Here is a 27,200-nt window from a genome sequence, read left to right as displayed (position 1 = left end):
ACCATGGGTTTCAATTGAAAACCGCAGAACAGCAAATTACGTGTTTGTACAGAGTATACAACGCAGACTATAGCGAAGAACAGCTCATGTTAGCAGACAGCCCGAGCGGTGACGTGTGATCATTTAGTACCAGTTGTAGAGTACTGGTATGACTTTCAGTAGGCAAAATGATTCCGGACTACCGGTGCAGGATGGAAAAAATTTCCTGGTTTGAATCTCATGTGTTTGGTTGGAACAGTATGGAAAGTGGACCCAGGGGATGGGGCCGGAGCCGGGACCCATGGCCGAACGCATTAGGCGTCCCCGGTCGGCTGCCTCCAGCGCAAACGATGCGGCCTCCTCCCACCCGCAGAACTCATCCGCCAACGCCTCCCCCGGCCAAACTTCGCGTCCACGCTCCGCCGAAATCCGCCGTCGCCCGCCGCCGTATTGCCGGCCATTCGACGGATCCGGTGGCCGCCACCCTCCACGCCCTGGATCGGCGGTCGGCAGGCGTTCCGCCGCCTTAGAAGGAGCACGAGCGCCGCCGCACGGTCGGCGCCGGACCGGCGGGCGCCGGGCCGTGTTCGACCCCCCTCCGCCGTGCCGGCGGCCGGATCCGCCGACGTCCGCTCCCCATCGGTGTCCTCCCCTGCCGCGGCATCGTCCCCTCGGTTGCGAGGCCTCCTCCGCCCACGGTCCGAGCTCCCCTTTTCCACCGCCGCCACCTGCGTTGGTCTGATGTGCCGGCCGGCCTCGGTCCTTGACCCGTGCCACGGCGCGCGCCTCCCTCGGGGGATCCATCGTTGTGCGGGAAGGAGAAGGAATGAGGGCAGAAGACGACTGCTCCATGGGGCGCGGGCGCGGAGCCGAACACCGGCCGGGGGCCGGCGGTCCGGCCCCAATCTTGACGCCGCCCGCTCGCGACGCCGGCGGGAGGGGGGGCAAATCCGGCGTCTCCTGGCTCAAGGCCGGCGGATCCGTCGATTCGCGGGTCGGCGGCCGGCCGGCAGCGGCTCCTTGCGGCGGCGGGTCAGCGCGCAGCGGCGGTGCCCGTGCGAGCGGGGCATTTGCGCTTGCGGGATTGGGGGCGGGTTTGCCCTGGGGAGCCTCATGGGGCAGCGTAACGCGGTGGGCGTGGGTCCCGCCTGTCACCCCTCCACTTCCAACCAAACACATAGAAATGTTTCCATGAATTTTTTTCCCACCCCACAACCAAACAGGGCGCGAAAGGTAACCGTGTGTCCTGGAGCAAAAATTGATGCTCTTTTGAAAAAAACAAACAAACAATAATCTTGCTTGAAATAGTATATCTTAAAAACAGAACCCCTACAAAGTTAGTATTAAAACAAAACTCTGTTTTATCACTGTTCCAAGATAGTAGTGTTACTGTTGCTGTCAATTTCTCTCTCTCTTTTGAGGTGATGTGTAATTCTCTGCTGGCCTCGCTCCCTCCCATTTCCCCCCATCATCAGAGCAGCAGCAGTCAGCAGAACTCCCCTCCCAGCTTTTTTCCCCACCCCACTCCCCCCACTTTCTTCCCTCACCTCCTCCCCCCTGCCATCGCCCCCGCTTTTTAGCCCACCTACTGGCAGCAGCCGCAGGCCGCAGCGCCCCCATAACAAAAAGCACCCGCACCTCCATCCCCACCTCTCGCTGCCCCTCCCCTCCCTCCTCTCACCCCTTCAAACCAAAACCCAAACACCACCACCGCCTCCACCGCTCATCGCCGCGGCAGAGAGCCGAGAGGAGAACCGCATTGCCCAAACCAGGCGAGCCGCAGTGCCGCACGCGCCCGCCCCACACCGCGCACGCGACGGCCGCACCGAGCCGGGGTGAGGCGCCAGCGCCGCCAGCTACACCAGCCGCCTACGCGCTTTGGCCTGGCTCTAGCGCTCGCAAGTCCTAGCGGGGCTAGCAGCGGGGGGCGGGCGAGATTCCAAAGGGAAAAGGCCCCGGGAGCAAAAGGGAGGCGAGGTGCGGAGGGAGGGGGAAAAGCGGCGGGAGTGGCCAGTGTGGAGGGGAGGGAGTCCAGTCCAATCCAATCCAGCCGGACCCCGACCGACGCGGCTGCCGCACCGGTGACTGGCTGGAAGGGAAGTGTGCGCGGCAAGCGACGCACGCCACAGACACCGGCACCGACACCCCCGCGCCGATCGGAGCCGCGCGCCAGATCCGACGCCCCGCCGGAATCGCGGCGGGTTCCAGTGCCCGCGGCGCCGCCTCGGATCTGCATTCCGTTCAGGGCCTCCTCCTGATCGCCTTGCGCCCTCGCCTCCCCAAGTAAGCGCCCGCTTCCGTTCGCCTTGTGCCCTTGTGCTTGCTTGGTATGTTTTCTGTATTTTCCGTTCGTTGCTATGATGCAGTTGCTCTTCCCGTTCGTTCGTGCAATGCGTGCACCTATTTTTACTACGTCTTGTTCGTATTTTTTTTCATGATCACGACGGCAGAGCCTTAGCCTTGAAACGGAGTTCCTCTGTTCATGTCGAGGCCTCTCTGAAGTTTTACTGTGCAGTTTAAACCCAAAATTCTCCACAGTTTCTCAACATCCTTTCCACCGCGCCGCTCGCTTTGTTGTTGCTTCCGCGCTCCGGGCTTTCCGCTTCGTGTTTCCTTGTCCTTTCGAACTCTTAATTCAGTTGCAGCGAGGATCACTCATGCTGCGTCGGTTGCACTGGGGCAAGTCCGCAACTCTGCTTCATCTCTCCCTGTCTCACGCTTGTCTGCACTCTACTTCTGAGACATGGAACATTCCGATCTCAATTTTACCGTGATTTTATTTTTGTTGTCCGTAAAAAGAATGCACTGGTACGGCGGCTTACTCACTCCTCCGTGGACCGTGGGGGCGGCTTCTAGTACTGCTGCTGCTGCTGCTGCTGCTGCTGCCAAGATTAGGAAGAATGAAGACGGAGATGAGAGGACGCACGCCGCAAGACGCGCAAGGACAATGATGCAACGAGGCATCTGGTTAAAAGCCAAATCCACCGAGCGGAGACCGCCATCAATGTCCGATCGACTTTGGGGTAGTAGTAGCTCCGAGCTTTTAAGCCGGGTCACGCGCGCCTTCCATACGGCCGGATCCACCGGTTCTTTCACCGGAACGGATGAGAACGCAGACTTTTTTTTTTGATCATATGAGAACGCAGACTTGCTAGAACTGGCAGCTGCAGCGGTGTAACCACTGATTTTTGATTCGTCACCTGCGGCTGGGGAGCAGCAGGCGTCCGGTCAGGTCCCCACGCCGCAATTACTTCCGCGGGCGTCTTTGGTGCCCGTCTTAACTGCGATTCTTGCCGGGCGGGCCTGCCTGCTTCCGTTCGCGCTGAGCTCTACAGCCTGTGCGCTTTGCAGCTGCAACCAACGCGCGATGATGGTCCATGCGGAGAAGATACCGCGTCAATTGAGCTCAGTTAGGTGCGCACACATGAGTGATAGAGTAGGACAATAATGCTTTCTCCAACCATTCCCCCATCCAACTCCCCCCAAATGTACTATTTACTATATTTTACTATCTCCCTCCAAAATATTCCTCTCCCTATAACTCCTTCTCTCCAACTATTCCCCCTGTATCTATTCCCCATATATACTATCACTCCTTAACTAACTATTTATTTAACGTTTTTGAATTTAAAAAAAATCATACAGTATTTGTACTGTTATAATACACATTATCATCGTGTTACGGGAATCAAACGGAATTAATATAGCAAAGAAATAATGTGATTAAAGATATAGAGGGAGTTGAAACTCCCCCTACACAAGGGGCGCTTTAGGGGGAGCTGTTGGAGCGCTGCTCCCCCCCCCAAGCCCCCCTACGTAGGGTGGGGGGAGCTGTCCGGTGAACCGTTGGAGGTCGCCTAAGCTTGCTTGCCCGCGTCAATGCCCTGGCCTAGTTCTGGCATGACGGTGATCGGATCGGGTGTCCTGTGCAGTGCTCGCAACTTGGCCTCGCGTGGGGCCCGCCCCAACAACGCTTGCTGACTGTACCGGGTGTTCTTGCTTGAAGGATTGGTTTCGCAGGGATTCGATTCTTTTGGCCTGCCTTGACCCTGAGCCTGTCCTGTCCTGTATAGGCTATAGCTGTGGCTCCACCGTGGATGAAGCTTCTACCTTTTGATAATTGGATTGGATTACATGGCCACACTGTTGACTGATTGGAGTTGTTGATTGGATTATTGGGATTATTTTATAGCTATATATAGTAGAATGATTGTGAACTTTGTGGGTAACACTTGCCCAACAACCGTTGTTCCACTAGTTTCTTATCTGTGATATACAAACTGGGGGTCGTGCCGGCTGTGCCAATTATGGAAGTTGTATGTAGTACCTGATTTGTCTGATGGCTGGAGCCATACATTAGTTTCCTGTCTAAATTCTTCACAGTTGTTATAGTATAATTCAGGTTCACTTACTTTTTAGTTTTGACGTTTCCAGTCTCCAAAAGTGTATATTGGTTTAATGTGTCCTGCAAGGTTATTTTCTTAAAATTCGATACCTGATCTCAGGTAAACTTTGTACTGATTGTGCCTTTGTGGTCTTGCTGATTAGATACTCTGCAACCGATGGATCGACGCAGCTGGCCTTGGAAGAAGAAATCATCTGATAAATCATCAAACGGAGAAGTGTTGCAGAATTCCAATCAAGAACAGGTTGGCCAAGCTTTCTTGTTTATTATTATTTTAGATTGGCCTAAGTATCAGTGTTTTAAGAGTATCAACCTTTCTTTTTTTCTGCTTTACACGGCCAGAAGCCCAGAAGAAAGATTTGATAGGTGCAATACCATAGGGACCATTCTGAATTAACTGATGTCACGATCCTTAATTGCTAGTCCATGCAGACATGTCTCCTCCTTTAGCCATAAGGTTTATTGTCTTGACTGTGCCTTCAAAACTATGCCAATATGTCCCTTGTGATCTTTTCACATGATTCTTTTTATCATTTTCTTTCATGCACCTGGGTGGTGTGGCAAAAGGGTCACATACCACTTGTCAAAGCAACAGTCAGCACTAGTTGCTCATTGTGTTTTATTTTAAAACCCAGAAGCTGGTTGGGCAGTAAATTTATCCATTAATTATGTAATACTCTCTCCATTCTTGAATATGTGATGGTTACTACAAACATATTAGTTCATTTTTTAACTAGTTTGCTTGTCCTAAACAACATGAACTTAAGAACGGAGGTAATATACAAACATGATTTTAAAGATTTAACTTATCTTTAACGTATACTTCTGTTGAAATAACATTTCCTTCTTTGCAGGAAGATAAAGGTCCAAAATTTGTGCAAATTGCACCGGAAACATATGCACATCTTACAGAGTCAGAGGAAAAAGTAAAAGTTTTAGAAGAAAATGTGAAGGTCTTAAATGAACAACTCTCTGCGGCACAATCTGAGATCACAACTAAAGATGCACTAGTGAAACAACATGCAAAAGTTGCTGAAGAAGCCGTATCAGGTGTGCATAAGTTGAACTTTAGTTTTTTTTTGAAACATATTTAATAAATCCTTTTCTTGTTTAGATTTAGATAGAATAATTAGTATGCATCATATTTGGTCTGTTAGTGACTCATGAAAGTAGGCTGGCTTCTCTAGACAAACTTTCTGAGGATAGTGTCATCTGTTTTCTACAAGATACTGCCTACTTTATGAGATCACTATACTGAACGAATTGGTGACATGATTTATGTTTTGTCATGCTAGGTTGGGAGAAAGCTGAAGCAGAGGCCTCCGCACTGAAGCTTCAGCTAGAAACTGTTACATTGTCTAAGCTCGCAGCTGAAGAAAAAGCTGCCCATTTAGATGGTGCTTTGAAAGAATGCATGAAGCAAGTAAGAACTGTCAAGGAAGAAAGTGAGCAGAAACTGCATGATGTAGTCTTTGCAAAAACCAAACAGTGGGAGAAGATAAAGGCCGAGTTCGAAGCAAAATTAGTTGAATTCGAACAGGAACTCATAAGGGCTGGTGCTGAGAATGATGCACTCACAAGATCCCTCCAAGAACGGGCAGAATTGCTGATGAAAATTGATGAGGAAAAAGCTCAAGCAGAAGCCGAGATTGAAGTCTTGAAAAGCACAATCCAGTCAGACGAAAGGGAGATAAATTCCCTCAAATATGAACTGCATGTTGTCTCCAAAGAGCTTGAAATCCGCAATGAAGAAAAGAACATGAGCGTGCGCTCAGCTGATGTAGCAACTAAACAGCATCAGGAAGATGTCAAGAAAATATCAAAACTTGAAGCTGAATGCCAAAGATTACGTGGCCTTGTTCGGAAGAAGTTACCTGGTCCAGCTGCACTAGCTCAAATGAAAATGGAGGTGGAGAGCTTGGGCAGAGAGTATGGAGACCACAGAGTACGACGATCCCCTGCAAAGAATTCTAGTTTCCATCGTCCTATGTCTCCTGTTCCTGATTATGCCATAGAGAACTTACAACACATGCAGAGAGGGAATGAGTTTCTAACTGCTCGTCTATTAACAATGGAAGAAGAAACCAAGATGCTAAAAGAGGCACTGACAAAGCGAAACGGTGAGCTACAGTCATCAAGAAGCATGTATGCTAAAACAGCAGGCAAGCTCCGTAGCTTGGAGGTTCAAATGTTGACTGGAAACCAACATAAGAGTCCAACTCCAAACATGGATATTCAGTTTGATGGTGCACTGAGCCAAAATGGAAGCAACCCACCTAGCATGACTTCAATGTCTGAAGATGGTGTTGATGATGAAGGAAGTTGCACGGAATCTTGGGCCAATGCTCTAGTATTAGAGCTCTCTCAGTTCAAGAAAGAGAAAGCGGCCAAGAGCAGGGCGATAGAAGACTCCAATAGGTTGGAACTCATGGATGACTTCTTAGAGATGGAGAGATTAGCATGTTTGTCTTCTGAGGCTAATGGCAATGGCAGTGCCATCAACAAAATGAAGATAGATGAAGTTGGGGCTACTTTGTCTGGTATTACTGAAGGAGACGGTGTTAAAGATTTGCAGTCAACTTCACCAATGTCAGAAACTCCATCAAGTAAACAGCAGCTATCCGAGAAATCTTCACTTTTGAAATTGCAATCAAGAATATCTTCCTTACTGGATTCTGAATCACCAGAGAACAATGCAGGAAAGATGATTGATAGCATTAGAAATATTTTGAAGGATATTGAAGATGAGGCAGATTCGATCAATGCAAATGGCACTCATCACTTGGATGGGACCTTAAGTTCAGGTAGCGAATGTGCCATGGATCAAGAACTAAAGACTGCCATATTGAGGATTCAAGACTTTGTCATGTTGCTTGATCAAGAACTCTCCAAGTTCCAAGGCCAGTCATCTGATTATGATGGGCTATTTGAAAAAACACAACAATTCTCTGCATTAATTGACAAAGTTTTGTCAAATGATAATGGCCTAAATGACTTTGTCATGGCACTATCTGTTATCTTGTCAGAAACCAGTCAGATTAAGTTCACAATGTCGAGAGACAACAGCAATGAAGCAGAAAGTAATAACTTAGCTTGTGTTGATAAAGTGACTCTACTTGAAAATAAGGTTCAGCCTGAGCCAGTAAAAGACAGTGTTTCTGATCTCTGTCCACTACTTCCTCGTTCATCTTCTGATCCTGAGTTTGAGGGGCCTGCTGATGCTGGATTTGATGCTAAGACTGCTCTGAAGATATGCTCACCAGAGGAATATGAACAACTTAAATCTGAGAAGACCAATCTGGAGGAAGAACTAGCGAAGTGCAATGACATAATAGAAGAAACAAAGGTTAGATTGAGTGATATGGAGAAAAACTTGGAAGACCTTACAGCCAAGTTGGCTGACAGTGAGAAATCAAATAGCTTGAGTGAGACACAGTTGAAATGTATGGCCGAATCCTACAAGTCACTTGAATCGAGAAAAGTTGAATTAGAAAATGAGATAGAAGTACTGCAGTCCAAAATAGATACTTTGACAGCTGAACTCACCGATGAAAGACAAAGTCATCAGGAGAACTTAGCCAAATACAAAGACCTCGAGGAGAAGATGGAAAGGTGAAAATCAAATCCTTTGTCATATAAATTACCATCTGCTTGATTTTTCTTCTGACTTGGTTTTATGATTTGAAGGTATGAGTTGGAGAGGAGGTCAATGTTTGTAGATGAGGGTCCAGATACCAATTCAAAGCAGGTACAATAGTTCAAAAACTTCTAGTTTCAAAAGTTTGTCACATTGCTATTGCCTACCTTCTATTCATTTGTAGCTTCTTGATGAAAAAAACTGGCAGTACCCTTCTGAATTATGAATAAAAGGCTTCCAAATCATTAAACACGCCAGCATGAAATCACATAATATACGCGAGAGCTAAACCCATTTGAACATTTTCAAGATAACTCTGAGCTGTAGGTTTTTAGGCTGAACTACATAACATTGCTTGATATGGAATACTTTAACATCTAATTTTTGTATTTAAATGATGACAGGAGAAAGAGATAGCGGCTGCAGCGGAGAAGCTTGCAGAGTGCCAGGAAACAATACTGATTCTCGGCCGTCAGCTGCAAGCTATGCGTCCTTCAGCTGAGTCTTTAGGTTCTTCACCTAACCGGCAACGTATGGAGGACTTTCTGCAGGATGCTGTAGGAACAACTGCAGGAGAGTCTTCCCAGAAGCCGGGAGGCCAACCTGATACAGACCAGGAAATTCTTGGGGCAGGAAATGAGTCTCCTGTCAATAGATTCAAGACGCACATAACCCCTTCTGACGCTGACGAGAGCCCTTTCCCTTCTCCGAACAACTCCAAGCGTCCGAAGCATCGATCGAGATCCTCTTCATCTTCGTCGTTTGCTAACCACCAGTTGCCAGAGAAACAGAGCCGCGGATTCAGTCGTTTCTTCACAAAGGGCAAAGAGTGAAAATTTCTCCTTGTTGCCTCATCAGATTTGTTGATTAGTGACGCTGAATGGGTGGGATGGTGAAGGCCGTGAATTTCTGTAGAGCTAGTGGGGCAAGCCTGCTTGTGTATTCTCACAGGTGACGCCTTGGGTTGCTGGAATAATACTCAGCTTGCAGTCCAGCAGGTTGTGGGCGTGGCGAGAGTGTGTGTGGAAATGTAAGGCATCGGTATCTTCTGCTAGAGCTTCTCCGGGTTGCTGTGTGTTTGAAACCTCACTAAACCTCACTGTACATGTGCTTACTTGCCTGAAGAAGAGGTTGTTGGTTTTTGTTGAATCCGCTTGTGAAGTAGCCTGTGTATTGGCCTTGGACTGGTTTGTTGTACAGTTAACCTGGGTTAATTACTTAAGTGTCAAGGGTGTCGATGTATATTTGTTGATCAGTCTGAAATCCTGATGGCGCTATGCAATGCTAGAGATTGTGCCCTGTGCATGCCCAGCGGCGCCACGTCCGCGTTAGACATATATCATGCTGCTCACTGGCATTTTGGCATCATGAAACTTCGCTCAATTTCAATCGCATGGAGTCTGGTAGGAACAAACATCTCCTAAAAAATTAGTAGGAACAAACATAGGAGGTGTGGTTAAATAAGGAAAGAAAGAAGAAGAAGAAATGGGCTCCGTTGGGCTACTCTTGGCCACTTGGGCCGAATAGCCACTACTGAATGAAGGCGGCCCGGTTGCCACCCCGTAGTAGGGTTTCCGCGACCACGTAGGATTTATTACAATGCTTAAATTAAGCAATCTACAAGGACTGACACGCAAAAAAGCACAAAGATATTTCCACCTCCCCAAAGTACTCCGTAGTCTAGTCGCCATTCGCGTAATCTCCCCGGCCCGCGAGGGTTTAAGGGCCGAAAAAAGGCAGCGCAGCCACGAGCAGCAGAAATGGCCGCTCGTTGGTAGGGTTTTGGCCCCCTCCGCCCATCTCCGCCGTCCCCCACCCAGTAACACCCGCCGCGCACCATTTCCGCCGCACTAAAGTCGCCGGGCAGCCTGCCGTCTCCACCGCCGCCTCCATCCCCCGCTCGCGGCCGCCCATGGTGCCCGCCTGCTGAAACCTCCGCGCCGCCACCACCGCCATGCCTCCCGCGCAGGTATGAGTGTGCGGTTCGCTGATCCAGCATCTGGGCTCTCGGCGATTGGAACGGTCTTTGTTGGAATCGGGGTTTGATTCGAGGAATTTGGCCAGCGGGGATATTTGAGGGCGTGATCAGTGTAGGGGTTACGGATGGGGGATGTGGTGTAAGGAATGAAGCGTTCGGTTTTTGGTTGAATTGGTTGATTTGCTAGCTCCTGCTTGCGAGGCCTGAGCGCATCGGTCGTAGCCTTGTAGGGATCATGGTTTTGGGCGGTAGAGATGGCAGTGCCCCCTGTTTTGCTGCCACCTTCTTTCACACTGCAATTTGCTCGAACTGGTTCTATTGGACTGTATTAAATAGAAAAATTACTGTGCTTTTGTTTTGAGCTATGATTGCTGCAATTGCGGAGGATTATAGGCGTGATCTAGCTGGGTTTGATTTTTATAGTTTATGCTGGGAACATAAAAAAAACAGTTTGAACCATGTAGGTTTGGGATGTATCATTTTGATATCGGTCATTGCCTTACTGGGCATGTGATTTCGCTTGATCCACTCATTTGTCAAAATAAATTTGTTATCAAGAGTCATAAATGTTTGCAGTGTTTGTTCTAGCATTAGTAGTTGTGGTACTTGCTGATCAGTTGCAGCCAGTTTTTATGGGCAAGGTATTCAAGCTCATAACATGAATTGCAGAGTTATTATATGCTGTAGCTGGGGTTCTGGGTAGTTGTGTATTTCTATTGCTTATCTTGTTGAGCACTAATTATGGCTTTGTTCAGATGATGACCAATAGCCTTGGGGCAAAAAGGGAGAATGCAGGGACAAAAAAATCGCCCCAGCAAATCCAGATGCTGGAGAAATTTTACTCTGGTAATTATATGCTAGTGTTTGGAAATCTTTTCCTTCGACTGTGCTATACATTTCATTGTTGCTGATATCTCTTTCTATCCAGATGTGCAATATCCAAAGCCAGAGGAAATGGGGCAGTATGCAACCTGTGTTGGTTTGACTTACAATCAAGTTCGTATATGGTTCAAAGAGCGGAGGAGGAAAGAGAGGAGGGAGATGGAAGCCATTAGGTCTCACATGGAAAGGCAACTTAGTGCACAATCAAGTGGACCTAGATCAAGCAGCAGTTCGTCGTCTTGTGACCAAGATCCCATGTATGGTACTTCGTGTTCACGACCAGAGTTTGGCAGTAGGAGTACCAGCATTGTAGGAGAGGAAAGTACAGTTCTGTCACAAATTCTGTTCCCCAAGGATTATATCCTGAGGAAAATCTTTCGCAAAGATGGTCCACCTCTTGGGAGTGAATTTGATCCACTCCCCCAAAGTGAACGTGATTGTATCAGAGGTATGCCAGTAGAAAAGGAAGATCATTATATGTTATTTAGATAATTATATATTGCTTCCACCAATGGCTGGAGGTGGATGTGCCAGTTCTATTAAAAGTTATTGTCCTTTCTTATTTTTGCTGGAGATAATAAATATGGTTTCATATATGTGCTCATGCCACCTCAATGACTACTGTTCAATGTGAACTGTTTTTTGTTGGTGAGCTGTTGACTCTCTACACATATGACGAACCATTCATTTACTCATGCTGCTATTGTGTCAGAAGTTAAAGTCAGTCCTGTGCTCCTGAGCTTGATTTAATTCGCTACTGTTCACCAGTTCTGCACAGTTGCAGTTTATTGTTTCCGGTGCAGAACTTTTACTATAGTCCTATTATATTTTTAAAAAACTCAACCATGGGGGGAGACTCCTCCCACACTTTGTTCTATAGTTTGAACCTGGATTGAGAGTTTCAATGACTCCCGGAGTTCCATACTGACCAATCCACATCAAGAAGCTTGGCTGCTATACTATTTTGTTAACAATGAAAACAACCGTGATTTGATTTGCCAGTTACATTGTCCTAGTTTGCAGTTAATGTTTTCTAACGCTACTGCTGCTAACATTCCCCTCCTCTTTCACGTATAAGTTTCATATTTCTCTTGAAGATGCATTTAATATCCTAATGGTGCTGTGTGCAACTGATACAAATGCTCCTTTTGTTACATATATTTACAGATACTACATGCCATCATTCCTCTCAAAACCAAAGAGCTGTGAAGAAGAGAAAGGTACAATAACTCTGTAGGAGAGAATAATGGCTTGTTTTTTCCTCCAAACCCTAGAAGGGTGGGATATATAGATCCTATACATGGGCCTCTAGATGGGCCTCTATACATGGACTCACATATACACCAACCCCCCTCCCCCGCAGTCTGAACTACCGGCGCAGCGGTGTTCAAGACTGGACAACAAGAAAGCCAACACCTTCCCGCAGTCTAAACTACCGGCGCAGCGGTGTTCAAGACTAGATGAAAATAGAGTACAAATAGAGTACAAAGGGCAAATACCCCCCCCCCCCCCCCCCGCAGCCACAACTAGCCACCGGCTACGTTGAGGCTGGAGCGAAACTCCGAGAATGTCGAGGAGGGCAGTCCCTTGGTGAAGATGTCAGCAAACTGAGGGGTAGTCGGGACATGGAGTACCGAACATCGCCGATGGCGATTCTGCCGCGCACGAAGTGTAGGTCGATCTCCACATGCTTCGTCCGCTGATGCTGGACAGGGTTGGTGGAGAGATACACGACGCTAACATTGTCGCAGTAGACGAGCGTGCTCTTGGCGAGCGGGCTGTGGAGCTCCGCCAAGAGCTGTCGTAGCCAGGACGCCTCCGCCACGCCGTTAGCGACAGCTCGGTACTCCGCCTCAGCACTGGAGCGGGAGATAACCGGCTGCTGCTTGGACGACCAGGAGACCAGGTTGCCGCCCAGGAAGACGGCGTAGCCGGAAGTGGAGCGACGAGTGTCCAGGCAGCCAGCCCAGTCAGCGTCGGTGTAGACCACCAGCTCCGCAGAAGACGAGCGGTGAAGCACCAGGCCGAGGTCGACAGTGCCACAGACTTAGCGGAGGAGACGCTTCAGCGCAGTGAGGTGTGACTCCCGGGGATCATGCATATGGAGACAGACCTGCTGAACATCGTAGGTGAGGTCCGGCCTGGTGAAGGTGAGGTACTGCAAAGCACCAGCCAGACTCCGGTAGGCAGTAGGATCAGCCACCGGATCACCCAGATCAGCAGACAGTTTCATCTGAGTGTCGACAGGAGTGGAGCAGGGCTTGCAATCAGTCATCCCAGCCCGCTCTAGAATATCGAGTGCGTACTGCCGCTGGTGAAGGAGAAGACCAGACGAGCGAGGCTCAACAGTGACGCCCAAGAAGTGGAGCTGACCTAGATCCTTCATAGCAAACTCCTGCTGCAGAGAGGAGATGACACTCGGAAGCAACTGCTGACTGGAGGCTGTGAGCACAATGTCATCGACATAGAGCAGCAGATATGTAGTCTCATCCCCACGCCGGTAGATGAAGAGAGACGTGTCAGACTTAGCCTCGGTGAACCCCAAAGTCAGCAAGAACGTGGCGAACCGAGAGTACCAAGCCCGAGGAGCCTGCTTTAGACCATAGAGGGACTTGTTGAGCCGGCAGACCATATCTGGACGACTCGAGTCCACAAATCTCGCCGGCTGAGAGCAGTACACTGTCTCCGACAGAGTCTCGTGAAGAAAGGCATTCTTCACGTCCAGCTGGTGTACAGGCCAGGAGCGCGAGAGCGCAAGCGAGAGGACCGTGCGCACAGTAGCAGGCTTCACCACTGGGCTGAAGGTCTCATCATAGTCCACGCTAGGCCGCTGAGGGAAACCCCGGAGAACCCAGCGAGCCTTGTAGCGCTCCAGTGTGCCATCAGCCCGACGCTTATGCGTCCATATCCACTTGCCGGTGACAACATTGCAACCAGACGAACGCGGCACGAGGTCCCACGTCTGGTTGGCAAGGAGAGCTGCGTACTCCTCTTCCATTGTGCGACTCCAGTGAGGATCCGCCAGGGCGTCGCGGACAGAGGAGGGTACCGGAGAGACCCGCAGCTCGCCCTCGGTGGCGGAGAGAGTCGTGGCCTGAGACGCCATTCGCCGAGTCACCATGGGATGGATATGCCGAGGATCCCGATGGACGACGGGTGGGTGGTACACCTCCGGCTCGACTCGAGAGCGAGTCGGCGGAGGCGGAGGCGGAGGCAGCGGCAGCTCCGGTGTAGATGGCGGCGGCGACGACTCCGGTGTAGGCGTCGGAGGAGCCTCTAGAGCCAGAGTCGGCGCCGGTGCCGGCACCGAACGACGCCGGTACACCTGCACCAGCTGAGCGTACCGCGGCGGCGCCGGAGTTGGCGCTGGATGACGTTGGTACACCTGCACCGGCTGAGCGTACCGCGCAGGCGCAGCAGGAGGCACCGGGGCCGCGCGTGGCGCAGCAGGAGACACCGGGTCCAAGCGCGGCACGACCGGAGGTCCGGGGGCCGCGTGTGGCGCAACCGCGGGCACCGGGGCCGCGCGTGGCGCAGCAGGGATCACCGGCAGCGGTGCTGGTGTGCCGGGAAAACCTGCAGGGAAAGGAAAGACAGGTACAAGTGGCTGAACCACCGGGTCAGTCGGAAACAGGGACTCCAACTCGGGGTAAGGAGAAGGTGTGGAGGAGGTGAAGTAGGGGAAATCCGACTCGTCAAAGACGACGTGTCGGGAGATCAGGACGCGGCGAGAGGTGAGGTCAAAGCATCGGTACCCCTTGTGGTCAGGGGAGTAACCAAGGAACACACAACGAGTCGAGCGGGGCGCCAGCTTGCGAGGAGCAGTGGCAGTGGTGTTAGGATAACACGCACACCTGAAGACCCGAAGGTGGTCGTAGTGAGGAGGGGTACCGAAAAGAGCGTGGTGTGGAGTGGGAGCAGGAGAAGCAGTGGACGGAAGACGGTTGAGCAAGTAGGTGGCAGTGTGGAGGCTCTCAGCCCAGAAGCGCGGGGGCAGAGAGGCCTGGATCAGAAGGGTGCGCACGACGTCGTTCGTCGTGCGAATCATCCGCTCAGCCTTGCCGTTCTGAGGAGAGGTATACGGACAAGACATACGCAGCTGAACACCCCGAGAGAGGAAGAAAGAACGGGAGGTGGAGTTGTCGAACTCCCGCCCATTGTCACACTGGACGGCCTTAACGGTGAGGCCGAACTGAGTGGACACCCAGGCAAAGAAGTGGAGGAGGGTGGGGAAGGTCTCAGACTTGGTGCTCAAAGGAAACGTCCAAGAGTAGTGCGAGAAGTCATCGACCACCACCAGATAGTACTTATAACCAGAAAGGCTAAGTACAGGAGAGGTCCACAGGTCACAGTGAACAAGATCAAATGCATGCGCAGCATGCGGAGAAGAAGAAGAAAAAGGGAGCCGAACATGACGACCGAACCCTAGTGCCAGGAACATCGGCACTACGACTGAACTGAGCCAGAACGTCGCGGCCAGGGTGACCAAGACGGCGGTGCCAGGTGGTGGAAGACGGCGTCACGGCAAAAGCGGCAGACCAGGACGGCCAGGGCGAAGAAGAAGGCGAGAGTGGTGCAGCGGAAGAAGGAAGGCGAAGGGTGTAAAGGGGCCCCGTGCTGTCACACCGGAGTAGCGGACGCCGGGAGGCCGAATCCTTTACAGTGAGGCCAGAAGAATCAAACTCGATGGAACAAGAATTGTCAGTTGTAAACTGACAAATGGAAAGAAGGTTATGAATCATCTGAGGAGCAACAAGGACATTGGGAAGACGAAAAGAACCAGGAGCAGAACCCACGCCGGTGACAGGAAGGCAAGACCCGTCACCAACCATGATAAAGGAAGGACAAGAGGGGTGTGGGGGTCGGACAGAAGAGAGGATACCGGCATCTGGGGTGGTGTGGAAGGAGACACCCGAGTCGGCGATCCACTCGGTGCTGACCGGCGGCGTCCGCCCCATGGCGCTGAAGGACGGCGCCAGTGCGGCTGGTCCCACCCCCCCAGGCCAGGTCGGCTGCTGGCTGGGTGGAGCGGACGGGATCCAGAACGGCGCGAACAGGGGAGCAGCAGCGGCGAGCATGGCCGCCGGCTGGGGCTGAGAACGAGGGCCTCCCCCCTGACCCGGAACCGGCCACATCGGGATGCGCCCTGGAGTAGGAGTGGGAGCCGGAGTCGGGTCCGGAGTGCCCCGAGCACCACCACCACATCCCCTTTGCCGACGACGCCCTCGGCCTCCCCCACCCCCGGTCTGGCCGGTGAGAGGAGCACCAAGGAGGGGGTCGGGTGGGTCTATCTGAGGTCCAGATCCAGAGGGCGGAGCCTGGTGGGAGGACGAAGCGTCGTGCTCGGTGAAGGGGACGACGGGCGGGACAAGGAAGTAGGGCTTCTCCGCGGCGACCCGACGAGTGAGAGCATCGATCGCGGAGCGCTCGCGCTCCCAAGCGAGGGCAGCCGCGCGGGCCCGCTCCTGAGCCGCCGCAGCCTCGGACTTGCGGCGAGGAAAGCGAGGGCAGCCGCGCGGGCCCGCTCCTGATCTGCCGCAGCCTCGGACTTGGCGGCGAGGAGGGCCGCGGCGAGAGCCGCGTCGGCCGTAGCAGCATTGGCGGCCATTGCGGGTAGAGGCAGCGCAAGCGCGGCCACGGGCGCGGCAACGGGCGGCGCGGGCGCTGGAAGAGGCGCCGCGGGCGCAGCCATGGGTGGCGGGGGCGCAGCGTCAGGCATGCCCGCGCCAGTGGCCCGCGCGCCTTGGGCTGCGGCGAGAGCAGCGCAGAGGGCGGCGGTGGCGGCGGTGTGGGCGCCGGGAGGGACGGCCACGCGCCGGCCACGCAAGGCGCAGGCGCGTACGCACCTGGGGCCGCGGCCACGCTGGCGCGGCGGCGGGAGGCCGAGCAGAGGAGTCGGCAACGCCCTGGATCCACGCAGGAACAAGGGAGTGGCCGCCGGGAAAGGAAGAGAAGCCGGCCACGGTTGCCAGATCCGGAAGCAGGAAGAGGAGGGAAGGAGAGGGGAGGGAAGGAGGAGAACGCCGGCGGCGGCGGCGGCCAGCCAGCCATGGTGGCGGCGGCGGCGGCGCACAAGGACCCGGCGGCTGGAGAGAGAGAGCTAGGCTACTGATACCATGTAGGAGAGAATAATGGCTTGTTTTTTCCTCCAAACCCTAGAAGGGTGCGATATATAGATCCTATACATGGGCCTCTAGATGGGCCTCTATACATGGGCTCACATATACACCAACAAACTCAATGTTCTTGATTCCAAATGAACTACTGGTCAAGTTGAAGTATTTCTTCATTTCCTGTGTTTCAATTTTTTTGGGTGTAGCAGTTAGAGGTATAAATGTAAGCTCTGGCCTGTGAAATCAAGTGTCTGCGCAGTTTGTTCAGTTACCACAGTAGGAAATCCTATTTACTATGTGGATGCATAGGGAGTTGTTAACTTCCAGCTTTTTTACGATCAAATGTAAGATTAGGCTCTACTATATCCTCTATAAAAACATTATTTTTCTGTTTAAAATTTTCTTATATTTGGTGTGAGCTGAAAACACGTTCCACCACCTTATCAATTTATCCCATTTTTGTTTCTCTCAGAAGTTCCTTATTGTCTCCCTAAGCCACAAATCTCTGTTAGTTTTGATTTTCCATATTGATCTTTCTAATGCGGCACCATTTGTGTTCTCAAACTGTTCATCTGTAGATCATGAAGTCTACCAGCCAGAGGTACGATGTGCCATGTGAGGATACTGTTCCTGTGAGGAAACATGGAATTGGGAAAGGTCTGATGACAGTGTGGCATGCAATGTATTCCCACAACATGGAATGTCAAAGCGGCCCAAATTTCATTGATGAAACTGGTTGTTTGCGGTCCCTGAGACCGTTTGATGATTGTGATGGGTTAGAAGATAATGGAAAGACTACTCAAGTAAAGTTTCAGTTATTTGATCTGATTTAATGAAGACTATGTTACTCTGTATATAGAATTAGCCACTTACAAATCTTCTCTGGTTCCCTATATGCAGAACCAAAGTATGGTGCAGAAGAAGGTTGACAAAAGGAGTAAACGTCCAGCAAACAAAAGAAAGGTATTCTTTTTTCTTGCTTGGCATTATAAATGAAGAAAAAGAAAGCTTCGACAGTAGTACTACCTTATCTACTATGTTGGACATTTGGAGGAAAAGCAAAACCGTCCAATTTGGACTGTTTTCTGATTCAGAATAGTAGATTATAAATTTCTTTTATGTCGAACAATAATGATGATTTTTTTTCTATAGGTGCCATGTAAGATAGTTACTAGTCCAAAGGAGCATCCTCCAATGGATTGCCATCTTTCAGTTGACAAATCAGAATCTTCAGAACTACTGACTGAGCCGGTGACTTTAGTGGACGATGAGGAGCTTGAGCTCAGTGAATTACAATCAGGTCCTAATCCATTAAGATGTTCAGCTCATCTTACTTCAAGTGGGAGGCATGGCTGCCCCCTTTGTAAAGGTTTGTAGTGACGTCTCATATCGCGCTGTACTCATATTATGTAGATAATTATTATTTACATAGATTACACCTTTATTATGCAGATTTACTTGCCAAGTTTCCTCCGCAGAGTGTCAAGATGAAACAGCCATTCTCCGCAAAACCTTGGGACTCATCACCGGAAATGGTGAAAAAGCTTTTTCAGGTCATATGAAATGCCACTATTTTTGCATCATCATTGTTATCTTGATGGACCTGATCAGCTGTTCATGCATTAAAAACATTATACCACCTCCGTCCCAGAATATAGCCATTTTTAGGTTTTCTCCAAGTCAAACCTTTTAAACTTTGATTGTAGATGGTAAAAAAACCATAGCAACATAAAAATGATATTAGTTTATTCATAATGAAACCAACTATCATAATATGTAAGCTTTTCTATTTAAAAGTAATTACTTTTGGATATATTTTTGATCAAAGATGAAAATGTTTGACTTTGACCAAGTCTAAAAGTTGCTATATTTTGAGACACAGGTAGTATTTCTTTTGTCCATCCTAAGTTTCTTGTGAATTAGTAGGCAACACTTGTTTTTGTCTCGAACACACATGATAATGTTTAAAGATTACATCTACATGACTGCCCCCTGCAGTTCGTAGATTTTAGGCAGCCCATTTTCAATAAAAGCATGTTGGACATTATGTTAAACATTATTCTGGTTCAGCTTCAAGAAGCCAGGCTAAGCTAGAACTGAATGTCTGAATCTCTCTGAATCTCACATGAAGTTGGAATATACTTACTCTTTCTTACCCAGATACTTCTTTTGTAATTTTATAGTTTGCTTTGGAAATCAATACATGGACATGTAAGTTAAACATTGCTTTATTGAAAGCAAAATGTATCACAGAGTACTAACTGTGGACCCTGTATACTAGGAGTACAAAGTTCATAAGTGAAGCATGTCTACCACTCCAACTGACCTCTTCCTACCTGCTCGACTTCACAGATCCTTTCTGCATGCATTTGTTGTGCGCGCGGATCTTGTTGCTCCATGGGCACTAGAACTTTTTGGGTATAATCATTTAGGTGGTGTTTGGGAGAACTTTGCTCCACCAAATATAGCTCCACTCCAAGGAAAAAAAAACCCAAACAGGTCAGCCAACTCCATTCCACTCCACCTCTAATTAGCTCCACTCCACCTTTTTTTGGGAGCTCCTCAAGAGGTGCTCCACCAATTTGTGGAGCTGGTGGAGTTGTAGATAATTACCCACCTACCACTAGTTACAATCCTCTCGTACCGGTTTGCTCCGGAAAAAAGAAAAGTCAACTGTCTCGTCTCCCACACGCGCTCCTTTTCCCCCACCGAGGCACGAGACCTCCAACGCTGCCTTCGGACATCCCCGCCGCCGCCGAAAGCGCCTCCGCCGCCGCATCTGGTTCCTCACCGCTGTTGGCACCTCACGTTCCCATGCCACCGCCGCCGCCTCGGAGAGCTCGACCGGCATCGAGAGCTCAACCACGCGCTCGCTCGGCAAGGTGCGCACGCGCGGCCGGAGGGGAATCGAGAGGGGGCAGGACCGCCGGATTCTGCCTCGACGACGGCAGCGGGGTGGCGGCCTCGGGCTATGGCGACGGGGGAGGAATAGGCTGCGGCGGCGGGGGAGGCATGGGCTGCGAGGGAAGGCGCCACGGGTTGGGAAGGAGTCAAAGGTATGAGAACGACCTGACGAGCGGGACCCGCATGGAAGTGAGAAGGGCAGTTGGTCAAGGTGGAGTGGAGCTCTCCCAAATAGAATGGTATAAAAATGATGGAGTGGAGCTGATTTTTTTGAGGTGGAGTGCTCCCAAACAGGCTCTTAATTTTGTAAGGACAATAACTCCCAAGCAAGCATAACACTGCTTCTATCTGGGTTTCAGTCCCTCCCTCCCTCCCTTATTGTCGCCACCTTGCAGTTTTTGGCTAGCGTCTATCCCCTCCTTTGTAATATCTTAATCAGCAACTTCTCCAAGAATTCCCTTGCAAGGCAAGAAACAATCAATAGTTCATCTAATGCCACTTGTTCTATAACTTATTAACTTGGCAAGAAATGAAGTCGATCGTTTCCTATGGTGATATGCATGGAAGCATGGGCTCATGCTATAGGACGTTGCATAGACTTGAATCTTGCATGTTAATAGACTCATCGTGCAGGTATCTGTGCTGTTGAAAGTATTATGTGACCTAGTGATGTCCTTTTGCTGTTGGAAGTGTATGTGTATGTGAACTTGGATCACTTAAAAATCAAAATCTTACTCAGAAGAAGGCTTTTAGCCCAAAATTCACCCAAGGTTGTAGGATAATCAATGTCATAGCCACAAGAGCCAAGAAGTTTGTGATTAAACACCAAGCACCTGGATACTGTGGTTATATTGTATTTGCCCCTTATGCAGTCCTATTCCTCTATCTTATCTTTATTTTCTGATAATTGGTACACATATTAATTGGTGAATTATTGTTTACAGGTTGTCCGGTTTGTGTACACTCATTTTGGCAGTGTTGATGTTCACCCCTTCACATTTGATGAGTTTGCTCAAGCATTCCATGAAAAGGTGCAAAATTTTAATCAATTTTCTCTAGAAGTTAGCATGACTTCTTGTATCACATTCCCATAACCCTAATATAATTTGCAGGACTCTTTGTTGTTGGGGGAAGTACATATTGGTCTTCTGAAACTGCTGTTGTTAAATGCTGAGATGGGCAGTGGTGGTGTATTTGCTCCACGATCTTCTAAAGACTGCAGATTTCTTAGCTTCCTGAACTTTGTAAGTTTCCTAAAGTGTTTGTTGTACTTCAGTCCAATAATTAAATTAATCATTGCCCTGAAGAGGCCGTATAGGACAGTGTCTAATAGATTAAATCTGCAGTCTTTTGGAGGAATTTAACATTATCCAGTAGTTGATTTTATTGTCACCGAAAATATTCTGCAAGAAGCACAGCATAACACTTTTTATGTCAATTTGATCAGTTTTACTCTCCTAGGGCCTGGTGAAACTATACTAGATCCAGGGAATAAAGTATGCTATTTATATTATGAAGCCAAACATCTGTTAGGGTTTGAGGTATCTGTTCATCTCAAAGAATGGCAGATAAGTGATTGATTTTTTGCGAGTTGTAAATTTCCTTGAATTGCTTTCCTTAGGAGATGCTAGGTGGCTCGACTATTTATTTTAGATCACCTGAGTTGGTTCTTTGTTTAGATAAAATATAACATGAGAATTGCAAAAAAAGTCTTTGAAACAGGCCTACAAAGTGGGAAACGAGAGAGTTTCTTACTTTTCAAAGAGTATATTGAAATAATAGAATAGTTCAAAATACTATGTAACTGAAATCGCAATCTTTAAAAATATGTGATGTCCTTGCACGATGCATTATCCCCCCTGAAGATGGTTCCTTCCAGGTTAGGGAGCAAGAATTCGATGTTAATTTCTGGATCAGATCCCTGAATTCTCTTACTTGGGTTGAAATACTACGACAAGTCCTTGTTGCTTCAGGCTTTGGGTCAAAACAGCATATGCTGAATCGGGATTTCTTTAACAAGGTATTATGGATACCTCCACATTCTTTTTTTTTGTCAATTTATGTTGCAACTGTAGATTTTCATCTGCCACTTCAGTTGTAATTCATGTATGCTTTAGAAGTAAAACACTTTCCTCTACCTTTTTTCCAGGAGAAAAATCAAATGGTTAAATATGGTTTGCATCCCCGTACACTGAAAGGTGAATTATTTGCACTATTGTCTAAGGCAGGAAGTGGTGGTTTAAAGGTTTCAGTACTAGCAAAATCATCTGAGGTATTTATCTTGTTAATATTGGAAATAAATCATTGGTATTGATGACAACTGATGTTCTCTCTGACTCTGTATATTTAACCGAGTTTGTCTTTGACATTTCCCTTATTTTTTTTCTCTTTTCAGATTGTTGATCTTAATATCTCAAGCACATTAGAACTAGAGCAGTTGATATGTTTAACTCTCTCTAGTGACATCACATTATTTGAGAAGATTGCACCTTCTGCATACCGTCTCCGCATTGATCCCCAAATTAAAGGGAAGGAAGATGCTAAATCAGATAGTGAGGAATCTGGAAGTGTGGATGATGATGAGGATGCTAGCAGTAGTGATGATGAATCTATTGGTTCACAAAAAATGAAGTTATTTGAGCATGATAATAGAATTGCTCCAAGGAAGAAGCAGCAAAACGCAATTGGAAGTCCAAATAAATGTTGTGAAATTGATGAGAGTTATCCAGGTGAGCGTTGGCTTCTTGGATTGATGGAAGGCGAGTATTCAGATCTAAGCATTGATGAGAAGTTGGATTGTTTGGTTGCCTTAATAGATATTGTTTGTGGTGCTGGTTCTGTTCCAAGGCTTGAGGTAATCTTCTGTGACTGTTCCAGTACTCAGTTTGCACCGTGCCATCTTTGTTCTTGAAAAAGTTGGTTTAACTTCCCTTCCAAATTAAACAATTTAAACCTGATGTTTGACTTCCAAATACTAGGGGATTAATTCTAGACTAATGCAGTTGCATGTACTAACTGTATCTTAGTGTATTCCTTTTGCACGTCAAAGATGCAAATATCTTTTCAGTTGAATGGGTGATGGGTCATTTCAGTCTAGAATTCTTGTAATTGGGACTGCTCTAAAATGTCTCTTGAAGTCTGAAGTGAATGTACATACCATTCATTTCCTAGGGAGCTTTGTTCTGTGTAACTACTAACTATGGATCTGTTTTAACTCAACTCCAATGCTTGCCATGTGTATTTCACCACTACTTTCTGAAAACATCTTATATTCCTATTGAATAATTTGAGAAGCTTATGCTGTTATGTTTGACTTCTAGGAACCACACAGAGTCTTGCATAACATGCCAAGAGTGCAGCCACACCAATCAGGTGGGAAAATAAAGAAATCAACAAAAAATCTGTATCAATCTAGTGATGAGTCCTTAAATGGACCACGAAACTTGTACAGTTTGGATTGTTCTCAGCAAGGTAGATCATCAAGCCGAAGAAATCAGAGTCACATCATTGACTCTGGAAGGAACGATCTGTCTGGAGTTGCACATGGACCACAGGTTGTTCTCTTAGGATCAGACAGGAGGTATAATAGTTATTGGCTTTTCCTTGGCCCTTGTAGGGCAGACGATCCAGGGCATCGTAGGGTCTACTTCGAGTCCTCAGAGGATGGTCACTGGGAGGTGGTTGATTCACCACAGGTTGCCCATTTGCTAACCCTGCTCAGATTGTACCATTCTTATTTTTTAGTTTTGTCGACAAATTTACCTCACCATTTATTTTGCTGAGTGCAGGAATTGCTTTCCTTGCTCTCTGTCCTAGATAGCCGGGGTACTAGGGAAGCACATCTCCTTGCATCAATGGAGAAGAGACAGGCCTGCCTTTTTGAAGCCATGAAAAAGCATGTGGAAGGAGGGAATGCAGTCGGGCTTCCAGCCTCATCTGATTCACTTCGCTCTGAGACAAGTATTGGAGATGGAGCTTCACCCAAGACTAGTAGTGTATCTGGAGCTTCACCTGTATCAGATGTTGAGAATGCCTCTGTTCCTACAGACCTTGAAGATAGTAACTTGGATTCATCATCTGCCATAGTAATTGAAAATGGGAGAAGAGGTGATGAAAGAATATTTATGTGGGATAGGTCGCAAGCATTTGATAAGTGGATCTGGACTTCTTTCTATTCTGCTCTAACTGCTGTTAAATGTGGCAAGAAATCATTTAAGGAGTCACTAGTTCATTGTGAAAGGTGTCATGATCTATATTGGAGAGATGAGAAGCATTGCAGAATATGCCATTCAACTTTTGAGGTTGGTTTTGATCTTGAAGAAAGGTATGCTGTACATGTGGCAACATGCCGGGAGCCTGATGATGCGCATGAGGTGCCAAATCATAAAGTTCTGCCTTCACAGCTACAGGCACTTAAAGCAGCCATTCATGCTATTGAGGTGAGTATTTCAGAACATGCTACTCTGATGCAATTTGATCGTCAGGATCAACTTGTCCAAACATTCAGTGTCTGTGTGTGCTGAAGGGAACTTAAGTGTAGCTATGCATGATTATTGTTAGTATAATCTTTGTGGCATGTTAGTGTGGTGTAGGTCAAGTCTTTTCTAGGTGCAAGTCAAGTCTTTGCCTGAGTGTGTCAGTCAAGACTAGAGTCTTCATAAGCAAGCTACTAGGTCTGTTTTGTACTCCTGTTATATAAAATGAGATGTGGTGCAGCAAGTGAAGTGAAGTGGGTGGAGAACAGTGGTGTAGAGTTCATCAGTTTGTGAATGAAGCAAGTTTATTAGTTTTTGAAGCATGGAGTGTGTGCATAGTTGACCCTTTGGAATGTCTGTTAGTGGAGCTAGTGGCATGAGTGTTTTGGCCGAGTTATGACCCTGAATTGCAGCATAGCGTGTGTGAGTAAAATCATTGTAATCATCGGGTTGGAACTGTGGGGGTGCTATTGTGCAGTTAGGGGTGGTAAAGGGCCTTAAAATTTAACTTAGATAATCTAAGGGCCGGGCCGTAATCTTATACAATTTTGAGCTAAAAAGGGCCAAGTTGGAATGTTGGATTGTGAAGAGACCACTAGGGCCATGATCCGTTATCACCCCTATGTGTAGTGCCCCAGAAGTGTGTATATTTCTCATCCGTGAGCCTTTTCTTCAGAGGTAAACACCGTGTGTGTGATCCTGGGAACTAGGGGCTGATAATCATAAAAGTTTATACAAATGTCTTATGAAACACATGTTTCATAATTTGTTCAATTTTCGCTTGTGTAGGCATCGATGCCTGAGGTAGCTTTTACTGGTTCTTGGATGAAGTCTGCTCACAAGCTGTGGGTTAAGCGGCTGCGGCGAACATCATCACTGCCAGAACTTTTACAGGTCAATAAAAGCTTTTCATATCTTCTAATTTTATATGTTGATATCTAAACCTTCTATGCATTTTTAAGCTTTTCAGATCTTCTAATTTTATATGTTGATATCTGAGCCTTCTATGCATTTTTAAGCGTGTAATTTGGTTTCTACTGCCTTTTCTTTTACAATGTGGCCGTCCCCTGCAGGTTCTTGTCGATTTTGTTGGGGCGATGGATGAGGATTGGTTGTACAAAAGTTCCGCATCTGTTAGTTTTAGCTCGTATCTGGATGATATCATTGTCTACTTTCAGACAATGCCACAAACAACATCAGCAGTTGCACTTTGGGTTGTCAAGTTGGATGCCCTCATCGCACCTTATGTGGACAAAGCTGATACCTCAAGAGCATTGGCCATCAAAGAACCAGCACAGGCAAGTATTTTTTTTTTGACATTCACAATAGCTAATTCTATTGGGGTCTGTAGATTCACAATAGCTAATATCATAGTGTCTTATCAATCACAATTAGAGCTCTGTAGCTTCACAATTGTTCATGCTGCCTGAAAAATATCCATGGTCGTATTTGGCTTACTGGAGTAGGCTTGAATATATTTTTCTTGCATGGTATTATTAATAGTAAAGTTTAAATGAGGGATTTGATTATTGTAACTTTATCTTTTTTTTGTAGTGGTAGGTTGTGCCTTCATTTGCTCTGTTATTTGATCAATTTATGTTTCCTTTGCTCTCTTATTCATCAATTTACATTTTGTCAAGTTTATGATACAGGATCACAGGCTTGTGCAAGGTAGCTAGGAAGAATGGAAGATGGATTCTTTTGCATGATGCTCCAGCATGCACCCAGCTGACTTCTTTTCTAGTATCATTTGCAAGACTTTGCTTGATGTTCGAGCATTTCCTCTAGACACGACAGAATGTGACATTAGCTTTGAGCTTGAGAACTAGGTCTTGCACCTATGCTAGCCTGCTGTACCTCCCAGCTGAGCATTGTGCACCTATGTACAATATTAGGCAGTAGGGAAGTTTTTGTCAATAATCATTGCTTCGGATATGTGAAAGTTTTGGCTTTCCTTAGCGATGTGCGGCAAAACGCACAAATGAGATATAGGCAATTTCTGAAACAATTATATGTAGGTGGTTGTTGGACTTGGCTACTAGCTGCACCCCCTTCTTTTTAATGAAATATAAGCGGGGTTAGACACATTTTATCCGTAGTTCAGTATGCTGTGTAGCTTGTTTGCTTCCAGCGGTTTAATGAAATATAAGCGGTGTTAGACACATTTTATCCGTAGTTCAGTATGCTGTGTAGCTTGTTTGCTTCCAGCGGTTTTGGTGGAAGGTAATTTAGTTTGGTTCCCACTGGTTTGCTGGCAGTGTACAGTGGTGTTTCCGTGGCCTTACATTTTCATTTTGTACTTGTAAAACTACTTCCCCGTATATATTGTTCCAACAGCAGTGCATATGTTCTACTCATTGAAACTATGACGTGGTCTGTACTGCTGTGTTTATTGCTTTCGAACAAGTTTTCTGGAGATCCATTTGTAAGACGAGTATACGTTTTTCTCCCCTGTACAGTTGACCTTTAATAATGTAAAAAGAACGTTAGGTTCTGTAATCTTGGAGACTTTACGGGCGTGTCAGGTTTTAGTATGTTGGTTTCATGGCATTAGCTCAAGGGTGCGGTCGCTGCCTACAGAACTGATTGTAATCAGGGGCGCACACAGTGCTCTTTCGCTGTACCTCACCTGCACCTGTAACTCTGTAAGAGGCTAATCTAGTGCGCCAACCAGAACCGACGAGAAGCAAGGCAAATTCTATTATAGACCAAAATTTAAAGGAAGAAGTATTACTCGCCTAGAAATAGGTAAATGTTATTTTAACATGTCATAACATGAGTAGGAAAACAGTCAAATTAAACTAATGATACTCAATTCTCGTATTAA

At 47.6% G+C, this 27,200-nt stretch overlaps 2 protein-coding genes across 2 annotated transcripts; both read left to right on the top strand.

Moving 5' to 3' along the window:
• The first annotated feature begins 1,585 nt into the window (after positions 1–1,585).
• Positions 1,586–9,263, top strand: LOC120692258 (filament-like plant protein 4). Its single transcript, XM_039975518.1, has 6 exons — positions 1,586–2,262; positions 4,528–4,628; positions 5,239–5,434; positions 5,680–7,996; positions 8,072–8,132; positions 8,426–9,263. Exons 2-6 carry the CDS (start codon positions 4,542–4,544, stop codon positions 8,852–8,854), a joined length of 3,090 nt encoding a protein of 1,029 aa, XP_039831452.1. The 5' UTR covers positions 1,586–2,262; positions 4,528–4,541; the 3' UTR covers positions 8,855–9,263.
• Positions 9,264–9,707: 444 nt separating this feature from the next.
• Positions 9,708–26,728, top strand: LOC120692985 (homeobox-DDT domain protein RLT3-like). Its single transcript, XM_039976390.1, has 18 exons — positions 9,708–9,990; positions 10,755–10,845; positions 10,928–11,329; positions 12,049–12,101; positions 17,573–17,797; positions 17,895–17,957; positions 18,147–18,363; positions 18,447–18,547; positions 20,843–20,929; positions 21,011–21,142; positions 21,778–21,918; positions 22,048–22,170; positions 22,294–22,752; positions 23,219–23,593; positions 23,687–24,337; positions 25,163–25,267; positions 25,447–25,671; positions 26,026–26,728. Exons 1-18 carry the CDS (start codon positions 9,976–9,978, stop codon positions 26,050–26,052), a joined length of 3,492 nt encoding a protein of 1,163 aa, XP_039832324.1. The 5' UTR covers positions 9,708–9,975; the 3' UTR covers positions 26,053–26,728.
• Positions 26,729–27,200: the final 472 nt, after the last annotated feature.

The sequence above is a fragment of the Panicum virgatum genome, chromosome 9N, assembly GCF_016808335.1.
Source record: "Panicum virgatum strain AP13 chromosome 9N, P.virgatum_v5, whole genome shotgun sequence".
NCBI lineage: Eukaryota > Viridiplantae > Streptophyta > Magnoliopsida > Poales > Poaceae > Panicum > Panicum virgatum.
Note: the sequence above shows the minus strand (reverse complement) of the source record. Positions and strands in the feature narration are given on the sequence as shown.

What these genes read in the sequence shown, in the direction of transcription:
- LOC120692258 (XM_039975518.1), top strand. Translation starts at nt 4,542, where the DNA reads ATGGATCGACGCAGCTGGCCTTGGAAGAAGAAATCATCTGATAAATCA. An exon ending in AGAATTCCAATCAAGAACAG is followed by an intron (nt 4,629 to 5,238) that starts GTTGGCCAAGCT and finishes CCTTCTTTGCAG; the next exon opens with GAAGATAAAGGTCCAAAATT. An exon ending in TGCTGAAGAAGCCGTATCAG is followed by an intron (nt 5,435 to 5,679) that starts GTGTGCATAAGT and finishes TTGTCATGCTAG; the next exon opens with GTTGGGAGAAAGCTGAAGCA.
- LOC120692985 (XM_039976390.1), top strand. An exon ending in TGAACGTGATTGTATCAGAG is followed by an intron (nt 11,330 to 12,048) that starts GTATGCCAGTAG and finishes ATATATTTACAG; the next exon opens with ATACTACATGCCATCATTCC. An exon ending in ATCGGGATTTCTTTAACAAG is followed by an intron (nt 21,919 to 22,047) that starts GTATTATGGATA and finishes CCTTTTTTCCAG; the next exon opens with GAGAAAAATCAAATGGTTAA.